Genomic DNA, 18,552 nt, shown 5'->3' on the forward strand with positions numbered 1-18,552 from the left:
TCTTAATTAATTTGCTTTCAAAACCTTTTCAAAAATAGCACATTAAGCTTAAACCTCATTTGAGGACTTGTATTTAGTTGTTATACAAGACAATATGAGCAACTGAAAGAGAAAGAAGTTTCTTAACTATAACAATACATTTAAAACCAGGAACAATGACATGGTCTGTATTAAGTCAACATAAACTATATTACTATGTGCTAGTTTAGCATGTTAATGAGATATTTCATTTCACTGAAAGTATTCTACTGATTTTCAGTAACTTAGTATTTTAAGTAAAAAAAAATCTTGCAGCAGATTAACGACTGAAACAACTGCAGTAGGAAGGAAAACATTTTGTTATACTACACACTGTCAAAGTAAAGATTACAAAAAACGCAAACAATATAATTTCTTGAATAATTAAAATATTTTAATGAACAGTGAAAAAGGTTTACAAACGAGATCCCTGTCCACTCCTACTTCAGAGTTTGCAGCTATTCTGATTACCGAAATTGCAGGATGAAATAACTACAGCCACAATTGGTACAGCCACCTTTGCACATCAAACTATTTGCAAGCATGCAAATAATTTTGCAAAACAGATACATAAAATCACTGCTCAGTACTTTTGCACAGGAATTTCCAGAGTTTTTTCTTTTATTTAATGAGAAACGAATCATATGCTAACCTTATCATAGTCATCAGCAGTAAATTCTCTGTCTCTCTGGAGAATTTCATGGAGTCTTGCTTTAACGCGATGTTGACAGCTGCTTAAAGAATCACTGTCACTGTCCAACAGACCATTCATATTAGCACTTTTTACCATCTGGACAAGAATAGGAGTCAGCTCTCCCTCTAAGGCCAGTAGTCCCTGAAGCAAACAATATAATTATTCAGGCAAATAGATGAAGATGAAAAAATTAGTATCTTTTAAAAAATGCCCAAAACACTAATTTAAATTCAAGATGGTATCACTTAGCTCTAGGTTAGCTAAACAGGGGCGCAATGCATATATTTACAGAGTAATGGGTGCCTATACACTGCTAGTCTGCAGGATTGATACAGGTGGTACCACAGCGATGGCGACATGACACAGAGAATGTTTCCCAACACCAGCTGTTCAGGTCTTGAATTGTAGGGAGTGCAGGTGCCCTCTCCCTGAGGCTGGAAGCAACAGCTGCCTGACTTGTGGGTGACATGCTTTGCTCAAGGACTTGTGTTACCAGAGAGGAGCTGCAGGAAGGGTTTGCAAACCAAATAGCATCTGGCAGGATAAACAGCAGATAGGTAGGGTCTTTACAGAGACTCTACAGAGGCAAAAACCCAAGCCATTTGAGTCACAGGACAATCAAAGGCTTTGACAAGAGGTGAATGGAGAATTCCAAAATGAAGGAGGCTGGAAACTTTTATGACTTTTCTGGTAATGGAAGGGAATTGGAATAAAGAAGGAAATGGTGTGGTGTCTCTTCAAGCCCACTGAACAAGGGAAAGCAGATCAGATGGCTGAAATATTTCTGTAAAACATATGCAGCGTAGAAATAAATAGAAGAAACAGGAAGTCTCAAGACTTGTAGAGCTTTAAATTAATTCACATCACTGAGATATTGTGGACTTTTGAGATATGAATGGACTTTTGCTGTAACTAGTTATAGGACCTTTTGGAAGCCAGGTGGACAGCACAGTATCATGGTAGGCTTCTATTACAGATCCCTGAGTTTAAAAGGGGAAATGGATAAAACTTTCTTAACACAAGTGGAGAAAGCCACCTAATTGCAGGCCTTGTTTCCATGAATATTCTCGGCACTGGATACCTCTATGGCAATACTGCAGGGGACAAGGAACCAAGATTTCGGGAAAACACCTAGGACAATTCTTTCACAGAGGTTACTGATGAACTATTGAGTGCTGGCATTGCCCTGGACATATTACTCACAAGGGTCAGGAAAGTAAAGGTAGATGGCAGTCTTGGTAATTGAAATCTGATGTTATAACAGACCAACAGAGAAGTGAAGAAAACAAATACTTGCATTAGAGTCCAGGATTTCAAGTGAGCAGACTTTAGCTGGTTCACAGAATCTTATGGAGAAGAGGACAAAAGTGCCTCAGACAGGGCTATTTAATTAAAAACTGGCTTCATCTGCTGAAAGCACTTCAAATGTTTGGCACATTATTTGGACACTTTTACACACTGAACTACTCTTTGAAAATACCTTCTTTTAATAAACTGTAAATCTCTCCCAGACTTCAAAAGAGAATATAAACCTGAGAATATCAGAATTTTAGAAATAAAAATACCATTTCACATTGTACCTTTGCAAAAGCTGCTGCAGTCATCTGAACTCGTCCCTCATCAGAAGCATAGATTTTGAGATCATGTCGGTAAGTGCTATGTAATCTAAGTAATCCACATCCAGGAAATCCAGCATAATCTCCTACCAAATAAACATTTTGTTCAAACTCTCATCTTGCACTTGATTATCTTCAGAAGTGATTTATGACACTCAATTGATTTGCTTTTTAAATTATTATGATAATTTTCTTTTTACCTTGTCCACCTGGATACATACACCTGAAAGCTCTTCCAAGCTCCTCTGCTTGAACCCTGCCTGCTGGGGTCAACTCTCCTCCCCATTTTAGAACCAGAAGCAGGGATGGCTCATTTCTTCTATTATCTAATTTTACACAGGGAGAAAAGCTTAGTAGTTAAGTATATTGTTATTTTTTTTTTTCCAAATTAACAAAAAGTATTTGGTCTATGAGAAGCTTAATCAAAGAATCTCTTCAACATTATGAATCTTTAATAGTAGTCTAAAATTAAGGACATATTGACCTGATGAACTAAATGGACACTTTAAACAGAGAAAACTGAAGAAATAAAACTATAAAGAGAATATATGTGAAAAATATTTAGCATGAATTTGAAACAAAAAGTAAATCAAAACAGAAACATTAAAACAAATTGGATGCTAAACACCCTACAGTTTGTAACTGTTTTAAAGACAGTAATTATTGAGTGAGATTTTCATATACTGGCTCAAAACACCACTTTGGTGCATCACTGAAGTTTCTTCTCATGTTACTTTTCTGTTGCACAAGAGCAGGGTTAGGAGACAAACTTACTCCAGAGTTTTATGTGTACAATTCAGCATATTAAAATACTGTGAATATCTGCTAACTATACATTCTTTCAAAACAGAATATTCCCCTCTTTTTAACATCAAGACGTTATACCAGTAGTCCATGAATATTTATATACACATAATATTAAGTGATTAGGTACAAAAGTAATACAATACCTTCCTCTTCACTGGAAGTCTTAGGGCAGCCATGAGGAAGATATGTTAACTGAACTTTGCGATTTATGCCTGAAAAATGCCCATACCTTAAGCAGGAGCAGGAAAAATGAGAGGGGAAAAGGGAGAGAAACATTTTAAATATTTTCTTCCAAAACTGCTAAAATCCTGCAACAGGATATAATAAATCTCTCTTGGTCAATGATTTGTGCTTTTGACTAACATTTATTGAAGCAGTCCTTAGAATAAACATTAACTCGACAAGTACAGAATTAGCAGAAATAACAACTATGCTATAATGAAACATCTTAAAATACTATCTAATTCTACCTTATACAACACTGAACATAGAACTGGAACCTCCCTCCCCTGCCAACAACAAGCAGTACTGGACATGGCCCAAGTAATTTATCTATTCAGATCCAAAACTACAGTGGCTATCAGTATCCAGAAACTGGTCTCACAGTGTAGATGGCTACTGGTTATAGCCCATGAAGTTCTCAAGCAAAACTCAGTATTTAAATGTATTATTATAAATTTCAATAATAATTGTCTGTTCCTTGATATTTTTTAATTAAAAAACGATCCCACAGTCTAAGATCTCAGATCTTTAATAAACCTTGAAGCCTTTTTTTTTTCTGTTATTTTCTTTGTTTTGTTGGATTTTTAAAGATTTTTGGGTTTTTTTGTTACTGAATATTTCAGGCTTAGTATACAAAGACTTATTTATCTTCAGTCCTCAAAGTTTCCTGTAAGTAGACAAGTAAGCATGGTGATAGTTCTTACTGGCTTTATCAGATGTCATTATGTCACACTGCAAGAAGCAGACCCTGCTTACAAGTATTTTCATTTTAAAAACATGCAAGAAGACAAAATTTGACATCAACAAAAGTAACCTTCTCTTTTTGAATGTATACTGAGACAGTAGATACAGCAGTAAGTTAAATTAAAAAGTCAAGAAGAAAAAACCAGATTGATGGCCCATTTAAATCATTACATCCCTTCTTTTCAAAAACACTGTGCTTGAATTATTATTTTATAATATATTTGATAACATTGGAATCCACACAATAACTGGTGGAACAAGTCAAAACAGCAGATATAACTTCATTGCTATGAAGCCTGAAAATTAGACACTTACATTTCTAACACAGTCTTTAGCTGTTCAAGTTTTGCTTTGCTTTCTTCAATTTCAGAATCATTGTTTTGCCCAAGTTCTAAAAGGAGCTGCCTTGCTATATCAAGTACTTCCTAAAGGAAGGAAACATAGGATTTAATTAAATAGATAGACTTCTACTTACAAAATATTAGAGTAAAAAAATAAAGACAAACTTGCCTGCAACTGTTTTGGTTTTTTCAGTTTCAGTTTTCCAGATTTATATCCATCACATTTTTCAAAGAGATCAAAAAATCTTTAAGATAAAGAAAAATAATTCAGAAATTCCATTAATAAAATAAATTACTACTACTTGAACAGGAGGCTCTTAAAGGGATCTAAAATTAGTACCTTTACTGTATTTGAAAGGTTAACACCTGCAATATGGAAGTCAAACCAAGATTTATTCATATCCCATCTCCCCAGAAAGTTTTCAATGCATTAGGGAAATAAGAGCACCAAAAATGACTTAGTCAGTCTCTTACTGACTTGCTAAGTATTAAAAAAAAAGGGGGATATTCTATATATTTGAATGATATACTATTTGAATATGCAGCTATATCAATTCTTAATCTTCAAGAATGATCCTTAACAGAAGGAGGGACCAAAAATACCAAGTGAGCAGTCCTACTCTTCTTCAGCATGTTCTGAATGCAAGAATCTAGTTCCAAAATAAATAATTCCTTTTTACTGGAACTACACCTAGTTCCAGGTCAATTATGTAAGTTGTCTTACGAATTTCTTACCAGAAATTCAGAGTCATTAAACTTTGACAAAAGTAACTAGAAATAGTAATATGACATTTCATACAAGAATAGTTATGATAAGAAGCAGAAGGCAGAAGCCATGGTCTAGAAATATTCTCGGCTGCATTATTTTTAATAAAGAAATTTTTGGACACAAATGCATTTTCCATAAAATCAAACAGGACAGTTCACAAAGCACAGCATGAGTTGAAGGAAATCTGCACAAGTAAGTTGACAGTCCTGTTAGAAAGAGAGGTGCATACTTGTAGTGATATTTGCAGTATCTAAAACTGTTAGATTTAGAGGAAAACAAAACAAAAAGTAACTTGCAATTGTGCAACTCCTGGTTAATTCACTGCTTGCTTAGCCCCAAAATCCTAGACTCTAAAATACAGGAAATAACTTTTACCAAGATTCAATTTACCTCTGATGTTTTACTTCCATTTTCATTTTTTGCTTTGGTGTTCGATCCCCATGGCGTATTACAGCTATTACACATCTAAGCTCCATCCTGAAATTTCAAGGGTTGTATTTCACAAGTCTGTACACAAGGGTCTTTAATTTAATATTAAACCAACTACAATCAAGACAATTGACAAAATTGTAGTCATCTGACATAACTACAGATGTGATGGAAGCATATGCAAGAATATAAGGTTAACTGAAAATGATTTAAGGTATAAAATATAAATACTGATTTTAAGACTTAGGTAACTATAGAATATCTATTTTGAGTAGTTTTTAAAACAATGATTTTGAGGATCATTAAATGAGAGAGCATGTTTATTAGAAGCACATATTAAGTTGGTGCTGGAACAATGATTAGCAGTGGAAGCTATGTATAAAAGATGCTAAACTATAAAATCTGCTGTTCTGTACTCAGCTTGACTAAGGGTGAGAAACTCTGACTGCTGTTATAGCAATTGTGATTCCTTCCTTGTTTTCAGCACACAAAGCAAGCATTCACAGACCAACGTGGGCACACCTTGCAAAGAGAAAAAAAGATTCACACCAAAGTTACATTGCGAGTTTGCACAATTCAGGTGTAGTTACTATTTTCTTACATTGTTCCAGAGGTGGTTGGCACAATAGGAATGTCTTCAGCTTCCAAAGGAATTGACCACGGTATTTGAAATTGGGGAGCAAGTTCTCTCATTATGATATTTCTAAAATAGGAGTTAAAAATAAAAAAAAAATCAAGTAAGTTTAAAACACAGCTTATACAACACATGCAATCTCCGAACAGATAATATATATGCATTTTTATTAATGTAGTTTTAGAGTACTAGCAGTCATGAATGTATAGGTACATATTTTTCTTCTAATTGCATAATAAAGACCACTTAATAATTTAGAGCTATTACAACTGCTACAGGAGCATTAGACTACTGGCCCTGTATTTGTAACAAACGTCAGCTTTTCAACTCCAGTTCCTAAAAGATTTCCTTGGATAGGAATTATTCTTGTTCATTTATATATGCAGACAATTGGCTTCACTGCCTAACTAAAAGTGCCTAATAATCACCAAGCCATTCTCATTACCAGTAGTTTCTCAAAAGCTTCTGTAATAAAACTGGAAAAATAGGTACAGTCTCTCATTGTAACTATAAAATGGCAATGCAGTCTTCACTTCAAGAATGATGGTACATATAATGTGTTTCACAAATATTTCATCAAAATACACTGAACTTCAGAGTAATAGTTACATAAGAAGCAGTAACACAGAGGGGGAAAAACGGTCCATCTTAAAGTGGAACAAGCTAAAAAATCTTGAAAAGCTTGCAAAATCCTTCACATAATATTCCAGACCATTAGATCATGCAAAAAGTCATGCTGTATCTCATTAGTGTAATCTCACTGTAAAGCCAGTCACAATGGGCTTAGCCTACTTTGAGGACAAGATTTCCTTAGCATAGAGTTCTATACCTAATTCTATATGATCCCTCATTATACTTTTTTTTGCCTCCAGTGGCAGAGACAAGATGGTATGATAGAAGACGCCATGATTTTATTTCAGTTTGGTTTAACACGTATAAAATCCACAAATATACAAGTGTACACCAGCTTCAGATCAAGGACAATGTACAGTAATTTGGACACATTAAACTGCATGAATCACAACCATCCAGCTGTGCTTCACTACTTGAAAAGATCTCAGGTACCTTTAAGAACTTAATCTTGATTTCAAAATTCTTATTCAGTTAGCTTTAACACTTTTAAAAACTCAGATGTTTGGGATGATTTTAGGAACAAGGAATTTATTTAGTGTTTATTTATTGACTTAGGATTCTCTTTAAGGATTTTAAATTGTTTATGTTAATTACTTTTAATGTGATATTAATTTTAAATAAATAATTCATAATTAATAGTAATAAGAAATAATATAAATAGTAATAAGAAATTTGGCAGTAAACAAACTACAATAATATGGAAAGGAGTTAATAAGCAAATCTGAAATAAATCAGTAAACTCTTACCCCAGTATCTTAGCACAATCATCATAGTATTTCATGGAGTTTTTCACAAAACTGAAGCCATTCACATCACAGACATAGGACTGTCCATTTGCACGTAGCAAATCAAAGCCACAAACTGTTTGCTGTTTTAAAGAATAAACGTTCAAGTGATTTAGGATTGCTTATTCTAAACAAATTTTATATTTTAATCAGGTATTAATCTGAAAACATGACACACTTTACACTTACTACCTTATGTCAGTTCCATGTTAGGCTCACCCGCATCATGCAAACATATTCCTGTTTTTAACTTTTTATCCCCAACTTGATTTTATGCTTGCTGCATATCCCTAGCACTATTAGTATTGAAGGTCAAGTTCACAAGAGCACATACTTCAAGACTTACAGCAACCATGGGCCTACAAGTCCCCCTTTCTGACAGTGGTTTCCCACTACATAATAGTTTTTAAGGATGGCAGGCTAAAAATTATCAAAAGAAAAACCATTTTTGTTAAAATTTTACAAGATAGTTTTGACATTAACATACTATTGACATCATTAGTAGAGGATACTAGAAGCTATTTCAACAGAGTGATTGTTAAGATCTCCAAGCCCACTTCACTGATAGAGGCCCACACCCTACAGAATACTATCACAGTCACATACAGGTAAAGGAGACAGACTGAAAACTTTCTTATAAAACAGGTGAAAGGAGGGTAAGGGACTGAATGATGTTTTGAACAAATGAATCCTTGTAACTATACAGCAATCTTAAAATTATACAAAAATTGCAACTATCAAATTAATATAAATTTCTTCAAGTAAGTACTTAATCATATAAGTACCAAATTAACAATGAATCTGTACCTGATGAAAATACTAGGTAAGAGAAGTTACAAAAACTTTATTGAAACTGTGTTTTGCAAACTTAGAAACTATTATCAGAATGTGTGAAAATATTATACACAAAATAGATACACTATAGGCTAGCAAAGCACAATAGCAACGTGTAAATTCAGGGAACTAATGCAACACAAGCAACTTATCCAGAACTTTTCAATACATTAAAGGAAAAATCCTTCTTGATTAAAAAAACATGTCATATGGAAGTTTAACTTTCCACGTTCCTAGGAGCTCTGCGCCAATTACCACTGCTGGCTCGTGCACCAAAACCCTACGTAAGTTTCATGTAAGAAGCAATTAATTAACACTAAATGTTTGATTAGATAGGAAAGCAGTCAGCTTACCTTAAAGGCAAGGCATACTTTCCAAGCAATTAACTTCTCTCTTGCATTCAAGATGACTGGATATCTCACTTCTTTTCCTTCGCTGTCTCGTTCTACTTTGCCATCCAGAGCTGGAGACTTCCGGGCCTCAGCATGAGCATAGTCTGGACCTACTGTGTAGACCTGTATTGAAAAACATGAGCTCTTGATCCAGTGTATTTAAATTATGTTGCATAAATTTGCAAAATGTATGCATATAAATCAAACGTGACAACAACATCAAAAGATACTAGCTGCTTCCGTCATTGAAAAGGTCACCCTAAATTATCTTTCTCAATGGCATTCTCTGCCTTCAGAGAACACACATCATTTACTGACAGCCTGGGATAAAACAAGAAAAAGAGTAATTATAAAGACTCAGTTAATAAAAATTAATTTCTCAATTATGATGCTACAGAGATATAAATGTTTTCTTTTCCAAAACATCTGCAGAACCTGGAGAACAGGCTAATTTGAGAATTATTTCCATTTCCTTATGGAAATCTGGCTGTTGGATTAAGTTTTTTCTTAATTTTAAAAGGATGTTTAAATTTTAGACAGGACTAAACAAAGCAAGGATCTGCCCAGCTTTAAGATGACAAGGCAGGAGATTGAGAGAACAATTGTGTTATCTCTCTACTGCAGTTTCGATGGTCATTGAAGTGTTTGGGGCATATGCTAGAAGAGATTTGTCAGCAGTTCTTAAAAACGGGCTGCAGTTTCTTTAATTAAAATACAAACTCCAAGCATTGATTTAAAAAGTATTTAGCTAAAGCAGATGAGTGCCAATACTGCCAATTCAGTGAATTCAGGCAAGAGGGTAAGTTTAGTGAAATTGCCAAATATAACATTGATAGTCTTATTAAAAAATCCATTACTTATTTGGAGTATTAAAAGCCCACTGCTGCTTGATGACTACACTGCAACTAATCAAAATAGTCCCTAATCCTCAGGCAATTTGCATCTCTTCTTGTTGCAAGAATCTTTGCAGAAAGTTTGTAAAGCTCTTACGCAAACATCTGTAAGCAGAAAATAACATATTGTGAAGTGTTGCACAGAATAACCTTCAAAAGAGTACACCAAGGCATTTTTTTGAGAACATGAAAAGAGTATTCCCCTCATGCACCATATGAAGTGATACCAAGAATCTGACTGCAGTTAATAGAAGGGCTTTTTGGATTAGACCTCACACTCTCTACATCTGCACTTTTTTGTTTAAATATGGTGATCTCTCATGTATATTTTAAAACATTGGTTTCACATGTTTTGAAATGGGCTTAAAATGGGCCAAAATGAACACAAAGGGAAAGGAAGTAATCTTCACACAAAGCTGGTTTAACACTACTTTGTTATTGCTCTGTTTTAGCATTCTCTTATGGTACCTAATACCTCTGTTAAGAACCTAAATGAATGAAAGAGTGAAAATTATGACAGATAAGGTCCACAAAGGTTATTTTCTTTGGCTCCATAAAATTTTAGCAAGTAACTTTTGCTTATTAATTAGCATACTAAGATCTACTTCAATTAGATTTCTTTGTAACCTTTAACCTTCAGATAAAATATCCAGGCGCACCTGTTAGCATGGGAAAGAAGATGCCATTCTGGCACCAATACAATACAGAAAAATAAAAACAATATATTGGGTAGCAAGCCTCCAGCACTTGATTCTAACAATGCAAGCACAGCTGCTCTACATTACAAGTACTATGTTTAGCTAGACCCAGAACTGCATTTTTTATTTATGAACTGCATTAAAACTCAATTAAAATTAATCTTTAACCAAGATTTAAAACTGACAAGCTCTTTGAGCACTTAATTGTTCTAAATATAAATAAGAATGTGCAATTGCCATACCTTCACATCAGTTCCATCTGTAGGCATGAATTCCTCATAAATATAGGAGCCTGTTTTCCTCACACTGCTTTCAGGAGAATAAACACTGCTTCTGCTGCCAATCTGAAAGATGTATTTTCCCATTAAAAAACTCAGAGTACTGCTTGAGAAACTTTGAAACTACCTAAAATAACACACTTAGTCCTGAGATTTTTGTAAGATTCTAGAAGTACATTCATGGTGTGTGCTAAGAATCTGCAGTAGCTAACCATCTACTGCAAGAAACATAGGCCTTCATTCAATCTGTATGTTCTCCTGAAATTTCTCTGATGTACCACTATTCCTAAGCAAGCAGGACATGACAGAATTACTCTGCAATCCTGTTAGACACCTAAAGCTTTTCAATAGCTTTAGTACCATAACCTCACCTTTCGAAAGAGCCTCTGGCTTCCACCCCCAGCAGATGTTGGATAATAAATGTAAACATTGTGGTCCTCAGCACTAACTGGCTTTTCTACAAAAGGCTTCTGGAAAATTTCTCCATTCACTTCCACATGATCTTCTCCTTCAATCAAGTTGCATTCTGAAGAACAGTGCAAAGAATAAAGTTGTAACGGTATACTAGTGGCGTACAATTATTAAGAGATCTACATTAATTTGCAGGTTGAAATAATAATATTCTATTACATCTTTGTTTCTCTGATTTTTACTGTCTGCGCAATGACTGATGATCACATGCAGTATATTTTTGCTGAACCATGTCTGTATTATGTTATTTAAATACTACGTTCTGGAATTACTGTTGATTCCCTCAGTGCCAGATAGGAAATTGTCTCCTGCAGGTGCATAAGCTGCATCAGATGGTATATTTGAAGTGTTTTGAAGAGAGGGAAGTGCTATTTGTCTTTTTTTTCAGTGTCTTTCTCTGAACTATCCGGGAGCTGGCAGGTGAACAGTACACAGAGTGTGGTGTTAGATGCTACAGTCACCTTCCATAGGGTTAAAACTATTTCATACTGTGTGATAGATGCACCCCGCACATAAAATTAGGTCTTCTGGTATCAGCAATCAGGAATCTGGTATTCAATACTGGTCAACTGCAAGCAGCAGCTTTAATTTCATTTTTGATGCATAAATGTCTCATTTTTTCCCTAGATCACACAGACATTTTAATGCAAAATTCCTTTGACCTGTCATTGCAATCCCTTACTGTTGCTTAAAGTCTTCATTTTAGTAAAAAAATTCAATTTTTTTGCAGGTACACAAAAAATTAATTCCAATTTATATTCATCGTACAGCACCTGCAGATATATCTAGAGCAGATTTCAAATATATGGCTGCTTATACTCAGAAGGGGAAGAATTCAATAGCCTGACTTGTTTCTGTCAATATTATTTTCCTAAGGAAAATTACTAATAATTATGGTTAATATAATATCCTGAATGCTGCTTTGTTTAGTGACATATTAGAAGCTCAGTTTGAGTAAGAAGGCCCTTATATTCCAGTTATTCTATGATGTCTGTAAGATGTATGGTGTCACAATCATACTTCTCAGTTGCATACTTGAACTGCCTTTGGCTGGGATGGAGTTAATTTTCTTGACAGCAGCTGGTATGGTGCTATGTTTTGAACTTGTGACAAAAAAGTCTTGATGTTTTTGTTAATGCTGAACAGTGCTTACACAATCTCAACCTCTTTTCTTTTTCACATACTGCACCCCACAGCCAGTAGAGGTCAATCCACAACAACACTTTAAATGTTGGCGTAGAAATCAAACTGTAAAAATGAATTGTCTAGGCAGGGAAATTTAGCTTTCCACTATGTCCATACTGCTCTCCACTGAGATGTTAATGGTTGATATTTTTTCTGTTCTTTTTACCTTGGGGATTGTTTGGATCACGGTTCAGAACTGCATAGCGAGGAAGTAAAATTCCTTCCGCTTTAAGAATACCATAGACTTCTCTTCTAGAAGAAAAGAACATGAAGAAATGAGCCAGAAAATCCTGCAAATATTTGCATTTTACAATCTATGAGTAAAGGAGGAGAGAAATAAACACTTTTTTTTTTTTTATCACACAGGGTAAGGTTACATATATAATACTCTATTTACTAATATAATGTTTTAAAGGTCACCGACACAGCCATACCTTTGCAGTGATCTCTTCAACCCCAATAAAAATGCATATTGCAATGCCAGTCCTTTCATATCTGCCAGTGCAACAGACATTTGCACAAAGCAATTGCCTTGTTAAAGGAGATTTTCAGCTTTTCAACTTTATACAGAACAGTAACTGAAGGCATTCAAAATAGCAAGTCTGCTCACTGTTCAGAAGGTTTCAGTGTTCATGTATTTTGCTTACTGTTGTTTCATTAATGTTTGCTATGCATGACCTCAGCTCCAAAAGAAAATTTGCTTTCAATAACCACGTGACCTTTGAGTACCAAAAACATGTGTTAAGTATCATCTTCACAGAAAAAAATACTGTAAATCACAAGAATTCTACAATTATCTGAGCTTGTACAGCTGCTATACATACTTATCCTACATGTGTTTTAAGAGTTTAAACATTTCTGTTTGCTAAGCTTTAGAAAAATGTATCAGCAAATTTCTAAGTTGGTAAATCTTCAGACACATCAATGTAAAAACAGCAAAAGAAAAAAACACACCTGACGACACATTCCAGAAAACTATGCATACATTAATAAAGTGTAACATTCACTGTAATTTTATTTAAACTACAGTACAACCATGCAATCACAGGATGGTTTGAATTAGAAGAGATGTTAAAAATTATCTAATTCCAAACCCTCCACCGTGGGCAGGGACAATACACTGGAACTGTTGCTATGCAATAACAACACATTTTTATAGCCTCTGACAAAAATGGTTTGCTTTAAAAGGTGGTTAGTGTTATTTACCTGTCTTGTATGTGATACTGCATATTCAAGTCATTGATTATGAATGGATTCCTGAGTTTTGCATAAGCTACTGCTTTGTCCAGTGGAAACCCTAAAATGTTTATTAAGAAAAACAATATTACAAGATACATTACTAGTAAATAGTTTGGAACCTTTGCATTACATCACTATTTCCACTGGCTTCTAACGTATTTACAAGTGAGACAGCTATTCTTATATTGTGTCAGGCAAGACTTTATCAAGCAATGTAAACAGTATAATTTAAAAAACTTGCACTTTACAAGTCAGTTGTATTATATTAAACAAGACAAAAGAATCACTTCCTAGGAAAATCCAATAAAACTGTAAGACAAAAAACCTAAAAGGACTTTCAAAGAGCTTAAATAATTTAGATGTCACAAGTATTTATGGTATTATTACAGGATTTACCTTTAGAGTGAAAAGAAATGAGACAGTCACATAAAGGCCAATTTTCTACTGGCTCGTTCAAAATAACATCCTCTTCAAATATCACCACAGTTATATACTTAAACATGGAGAGGCGTTCAAGAATTTCTTTCATTGGTTTGGACTTTGATTTCTTAGCCATTGAACAAATCCCAACTGCAATTTGTCTTTCTGGTGGCTGGAAAGGAGGTAGGAGAAAGGGAAAAGTAATTTTTAAGTGTTCTCAAAACACAACAGGGTTTTAGCAGCACATTATTAGAGCAGGTATATTCTCTTAAAATTCGTATGCTACCATTAATTTAGTTTTTAATCGGGTAAATTGCTTTCACGTTAAACTTTCAATAATTTTTTTTCTGTCAGTGGTATTTCTAAAGGCAAAGGCCAACCTACTTTGCTCTATAAAGGAAACAAAAAAAAACCCACAGAGCAATCCTTTAATTCAACTTACAACTTTTTGAAAACCTAGCCGGCTACCTTCCTTTGCCAAAATAGGCTCACTGAATTGAGCTACCTGAGCTGCTAATTTGCACTGCTACTCTGCATTTCCAAGTTACTTTTAATCAGGGAAAGTACTTTAGCATTGCTGTCTTGCATTTAAACTTTTTAGACAAATTCACAATTAGTGAAAATTCCATCTATTCCATAAAATGCAATGTTGCAAAAAGAACAAACAACAAAGAGTTTAAAAAGTCACATGATGACTCATGCATAATACCATTAAGAGTTTGTCTTAAGCAAGCTAAAAATCAGTGAGCACAGTGCTCAAAATACAATTCAGAACACTTTACGGATATAACAAACAAAGGTATAATTAAGATGAACTTAGTATGCACTTTCAATATACCAAGACAAGGAAAGGAAAAAAAAATCAAAAGTTAACTCTGAAGCAGTTGACAGCACACGAAAGGAAAAATTCCCAATAATTTTTTGGCTTCCAACTATCCAAATAAATAAAACAGAGGTTTATGCCAACATCAAGTTCATTCGCAGAATCCAAATCAAATCTTCAAATCTGCACATCAACCTCAGTTACCCTGGAACTCTCTAAATAAAGCACATCTACTTCAGAGATCAAGGTATACTTAATTTTCCGGTATTCTTCTTTTCCAAATATTACTGACACATCATTATATGAATATGAAAAATATCTCAATTTAGAACACCATTTCAGTACTAGACTTATGTGAGTTAATGCCATTTTTGGAAAATAATTAAATACTGAAAAATATTTTGAAAAAATATTTTTATAAACCATTTTTGAAAAAAATATAGAAGTCAAAAATAATAGCTTAAGAACAAAGAATAGTAAACAAGTGTCCCTACAGTACTTACAGAGTCATACTCTTCCTCCTCTTCTTCCCCATGGTCATAGAAGTGTTCATAATCTGTAGATCTGGCTGAATCCAATAATCCTTCTCCATCTTCTCCACCCACAAAGAATCTGGGAGGATCACTCTCTGTCGCATTAACAGACATGGTTACAAGACCTACAGAAATCTATGTAAAAATTGCAGGCACTCTGGCAGCTGAGATCCTTGGCATGTTTCCTACTGACATGGGAACACCAAAGTCCCCTGCTCTTTGATGTCTTTGCTTGTACAGTGTTGCCACTGTGATTGCGTTGTTTACCAGGCACTGTTTAACTCGTTATCATCTGCTCATTACTGACCAGAGTTGCTGCTCCAAGAAACCCACAGTGTGCTGCTGCTTCCCTGAGATGGTATAACTTTTTAACCTACAAGAATAGACAAAAAAAAAAACAACAAAAAAAACAACCCACACTTTGTAAGGGGAGATAAACTCTTTTTACTTAGGAAAAATGTTTGGACAATTATGTACCTTTGAGCAAAGCATTAGAAATAAAACAGTGTGCACCATACACAGTCTACAGTTTTAGATGTATGTTTAGAGCATGGGGAACAGTTTCAAAATTACTATCAAACTACTGATGCATAAATTTTAGAAAAAGAAAATATAACTCACAGAAGTAAAAGCTGGCAAATGCATCTTTTTTCTAACTTCAGAAGGTTTAAATTGAGAGTTTATATTTTACAATGAAATATGCAACAAAAATATTCTCCAATATTTACAATATTTAACTCACTATCCATGGCACTGGCTTTTTTTTCCACAGAAATTTTGTGGTCAAATGACAATGGCAAACAGACTACATTCTGTTTGCTACTGTCTGTGCTAATGAAAAACATAAACCCACCATTAGGACTATTAAAAAAAACCCTAGTCTTAAAAGTCAAGTGAATCTTTTCTATGAAAACAGAACATATGTGACAGCTTGCAACAAAGTGTTGCCTTATTTTCACTGCTAAAAATTAAAAATTACTGAGATGGACACTAGCATTGCCTTCTGACAAAAGGACTTCTTGTCGCAATTTTAACCACAGAATTTTGTCCCAGTTCTAACCACTGATGAAGCAGTGAAGTGAACACATATTATACCCTTTTAATCTGCCATGTGAAAATAAAAAATTGGCAAAATAACTCAAATACAGAAACAGACCGATATATCAGGCATCTGTTATTTTAACACGGTAACTGATGCTGTGAGATGTATATGGCTTTATAAGATTATTTATAATGCATCACTACTACTTACAAAATTAACAAGCAGTTACTTTATAAGCAGTTTAGAAGCTCATCTGATCCAACGGGTTAGACTGTTCAGTTGTATGGCATTACACAAGTGCCATTCAACAGTGATGTCTCAGCAGAACTGAATTTGTTTTTAAATATCAGTGAAAATTACTTTGGCTATCCTATGAACTAAGTGAAGCAATAGTAAATTCCCACTAGTGGTCAACCATGAAGGGGGATGGCACGCAAAGCAAAAGTTGCCCAGAAAGAATCTGTCCTAATTCAGAGGTTAGGTGTGGGTGAACAATACTGTCTTGGTTTTGGAGACAGGTTTCAGGAGAAAATGCCCTGGAATGAGCATTTCCTCTAAAGAGAAAAAGCCCTTCAATAACTCCCTTTTCTTCTGCCAATGGGAGAAATTGATACCAGCAGGTGAAAGTGAAAAACCAACAAAAGACCTGCTTATTAACAATAACAACAAAAAAAGAACCAAAAAAATCCCAAACAAACAAAAAGGCATTGGGGTGCTCTAAGGCACAGAAAAGGAATGAATAAATGTTAGATATGAATTCCCAGAAACCTACCCTCCACACACCCAGACATCTACCAACAGGAAAACAAAAAAAGGTCAGAAAAATGCCCAGGGGAAAAAAAAATACAGAGGCTGATCGTGTGCCCTGGAATAAAATGGCAGTTGATCCCTTTTGTCTCTGGAAAGGGAAAGAGGAGATCACATAGCAGCCCACAACAGAGCAGATGGGAAAGTTGTTGAATTTCTGGCATAGATCTCCTCCTTGCAGCAGGTGAAGTTGGTGGATTTCAATGTCCTTTCTCATTTTGGTTCAGCTCCTCTGAGCTCTGGGGTTCAGGGTGGTCCTGCTGGCTTCAGGCTACAGGAAGGGAAGGGAAGTTCTGGGAAGGGAAGTGAGAAGGGGAAGGGCCCTCTTGCTTCAAGCTAGCAAGAAAAACCTAATCCAACAAAAGAACAATTCAGCATCCCTTGTCCACACTGTCCAGAACACACTGGAGAGAGAGAGATTGAACAGAGCCCATTCCCAGTGTTCCCAGGCTCTGGCCCTGCCTCCTGGTAACATCTTAAAGATACTACAGCCATTTCTGGGCATAAAGCAGATAATCAGGGAATAAAGTATCATCATAAAATCACCCCAAGACAAATACAGAAACTTCAGACCCAGAAGCTGAAATTGAGCTCTGAGCATAAAGAACCTGGGGACAGAGAAGAGGATTAAAAAGATTTACTTCTTAAATGCATTTGCTACCTATCTGTTGTCCCTCAATTCTGCTAACAAAAAACTACTTTCTCTTAGAATGTGGAACTGTAGCTGTCTGCCTTTCAAGCAATAAGAACAAGATGCATTTCAAGAACCTAATTCATCTGACTGTCACAAGAGTTAGAAATTGGGTGTTCAGGTAAATTAATCCTGTTTATGACATGGTAAAGAAAGAGAGCTTTCCAAATCCTATTTCTAGCAAGCTTCAGAAAGGCAGAGGTTATTGCCAACAGGTACTGTCAACTAACACATAATTTTATAAAGGCATTAAACCAAAAGAGACACCCCCAAAAAACCACTGACGAAGCCAAAAAATGAAGTTGTTCTTGTATCATCTTCCATCCTACTACCCAAAATCTGTATATTGGTAACCAATTTCTTAACAGCTTTCTAAAACTTAGGAAAAAGAGGGAAGAACAATGACTTGAAACAAATAAGTTGAAGGTCTTAAGAGTTTTAGGCCTTCTTTCCCCTACCCATTCCTGTAGTACACTTCATGACAGCAGTAGAAGTTATGAAGTTTGTGTACAATTGATAACTGGTTATTTCATGGGGATATCTGACACTAACCA

General features: G+C 34.9%; 1 protein-coding gene across 17 annotated transcripts in view; it reads right to left on the reverse strand.

Moving 5' to 3' along the window:
- Nucleotides 1–15,822, reverse strand: part of PPIP5K2 (diphosphoinositol pentakisphosphate kinase 2) — a 36,621-nt gene extending 20,799 nt beyond the window's left edge. For 15 of the 17 annotated variants that reach the window (XR_010994600.1, XR_010994599.1, XM_068177120.1 and 12 more), the window contains exons 1-16: nucleotides 15,429–15,822; nucleotides 14,079–14,274; nucleotides 13,650–13,740; nucleotides 12,610–12,695; nucleotides 11,159–11,313; nucleotides 10,752–10,853; nucleotides 8,880–9,041; nucleotides 7,654–7,775; nucleotides 6,242–6,343; nucleotides 5,602–5,688; nucleotides 4,612–4,687; nucleotides 4,417–4,526; nucleotides 3,279–3,364; nucleotides 2,529–2,654; nucleotides 2,293–2,414; nucleotides 671–853 (exon numbers count right to left, since the gene is read on the reverse strand). Coding sequence is in view for 15 of the 17 variants with exons in the window: in XM_068177120.1 (XP_068033221.1) it covers nucleotides 671–853; nucleotides 2,293–2,414; nucleotides 2,529–2,654; nucleotides 3,279–3,364; nucleotides 4,417–4,526; nucleotides 4,612–4,687; nucleotides 5,602–5,688; nucleotides 6,242–6,343; nucleotides 7,654–7,775; nucleotides 8,880–9,041; nucleotides 10,752–10,853; nucleotides 11,159–11,313; nucleotides 12,610–12,695; nucleotides 13,650–13,740; nucleotides 14,079–14,274; nucleotides 15,429–15,572 (1,950 nt within the window). In the remaining 2 variants the exon portion in view is untranslated. Of the gene's footprint in view, nucleotides 1–670; nucleotides 854–2,292; nucleotides 2,415–2,528; nucleotides 2,655–3,278; nucleotides 3,365–4,416; nucleotides 4,527–4,607; nucleotides 4,688–5,601; nucleotides 5,689–6,241; nucleotides 6,344–7,653; nucleotides 7,776–8,879; nucleotides 9,042–10,751; nucleotides 10,854–11,158; nucleotides 11,314–12,609; nucleotides 12,696–13,649; nucleotides 13,741–14,078; nucleotides 14,275–15,428 lie in introns of all 17 variants that reach the window. The other 2 variants (XM_068177107.1, XM_068177121.1) reach the window with 2 other exon arrangements.
- Nucleotides 15,823–18,552: the final 2,730 nt, after the last annotated feature.

The sequence above is a fragment of the Anomalospiza imberbis genome, chromosome Z (genome assembly GCF_031753505.1).
Source record: "Anomalospiza imberbis isolate Cuckoo-Finch-1a 21T00152 chromosome Z, ASM3175350v1, whole genome shotgun sequence".
Classification (NCBI taxonomy): Eukaryota; Metazoa; Chordata; class Aves; order Passeriformes; family Viduidae; genus Anomalospiza; species Anomalospiza imberbis.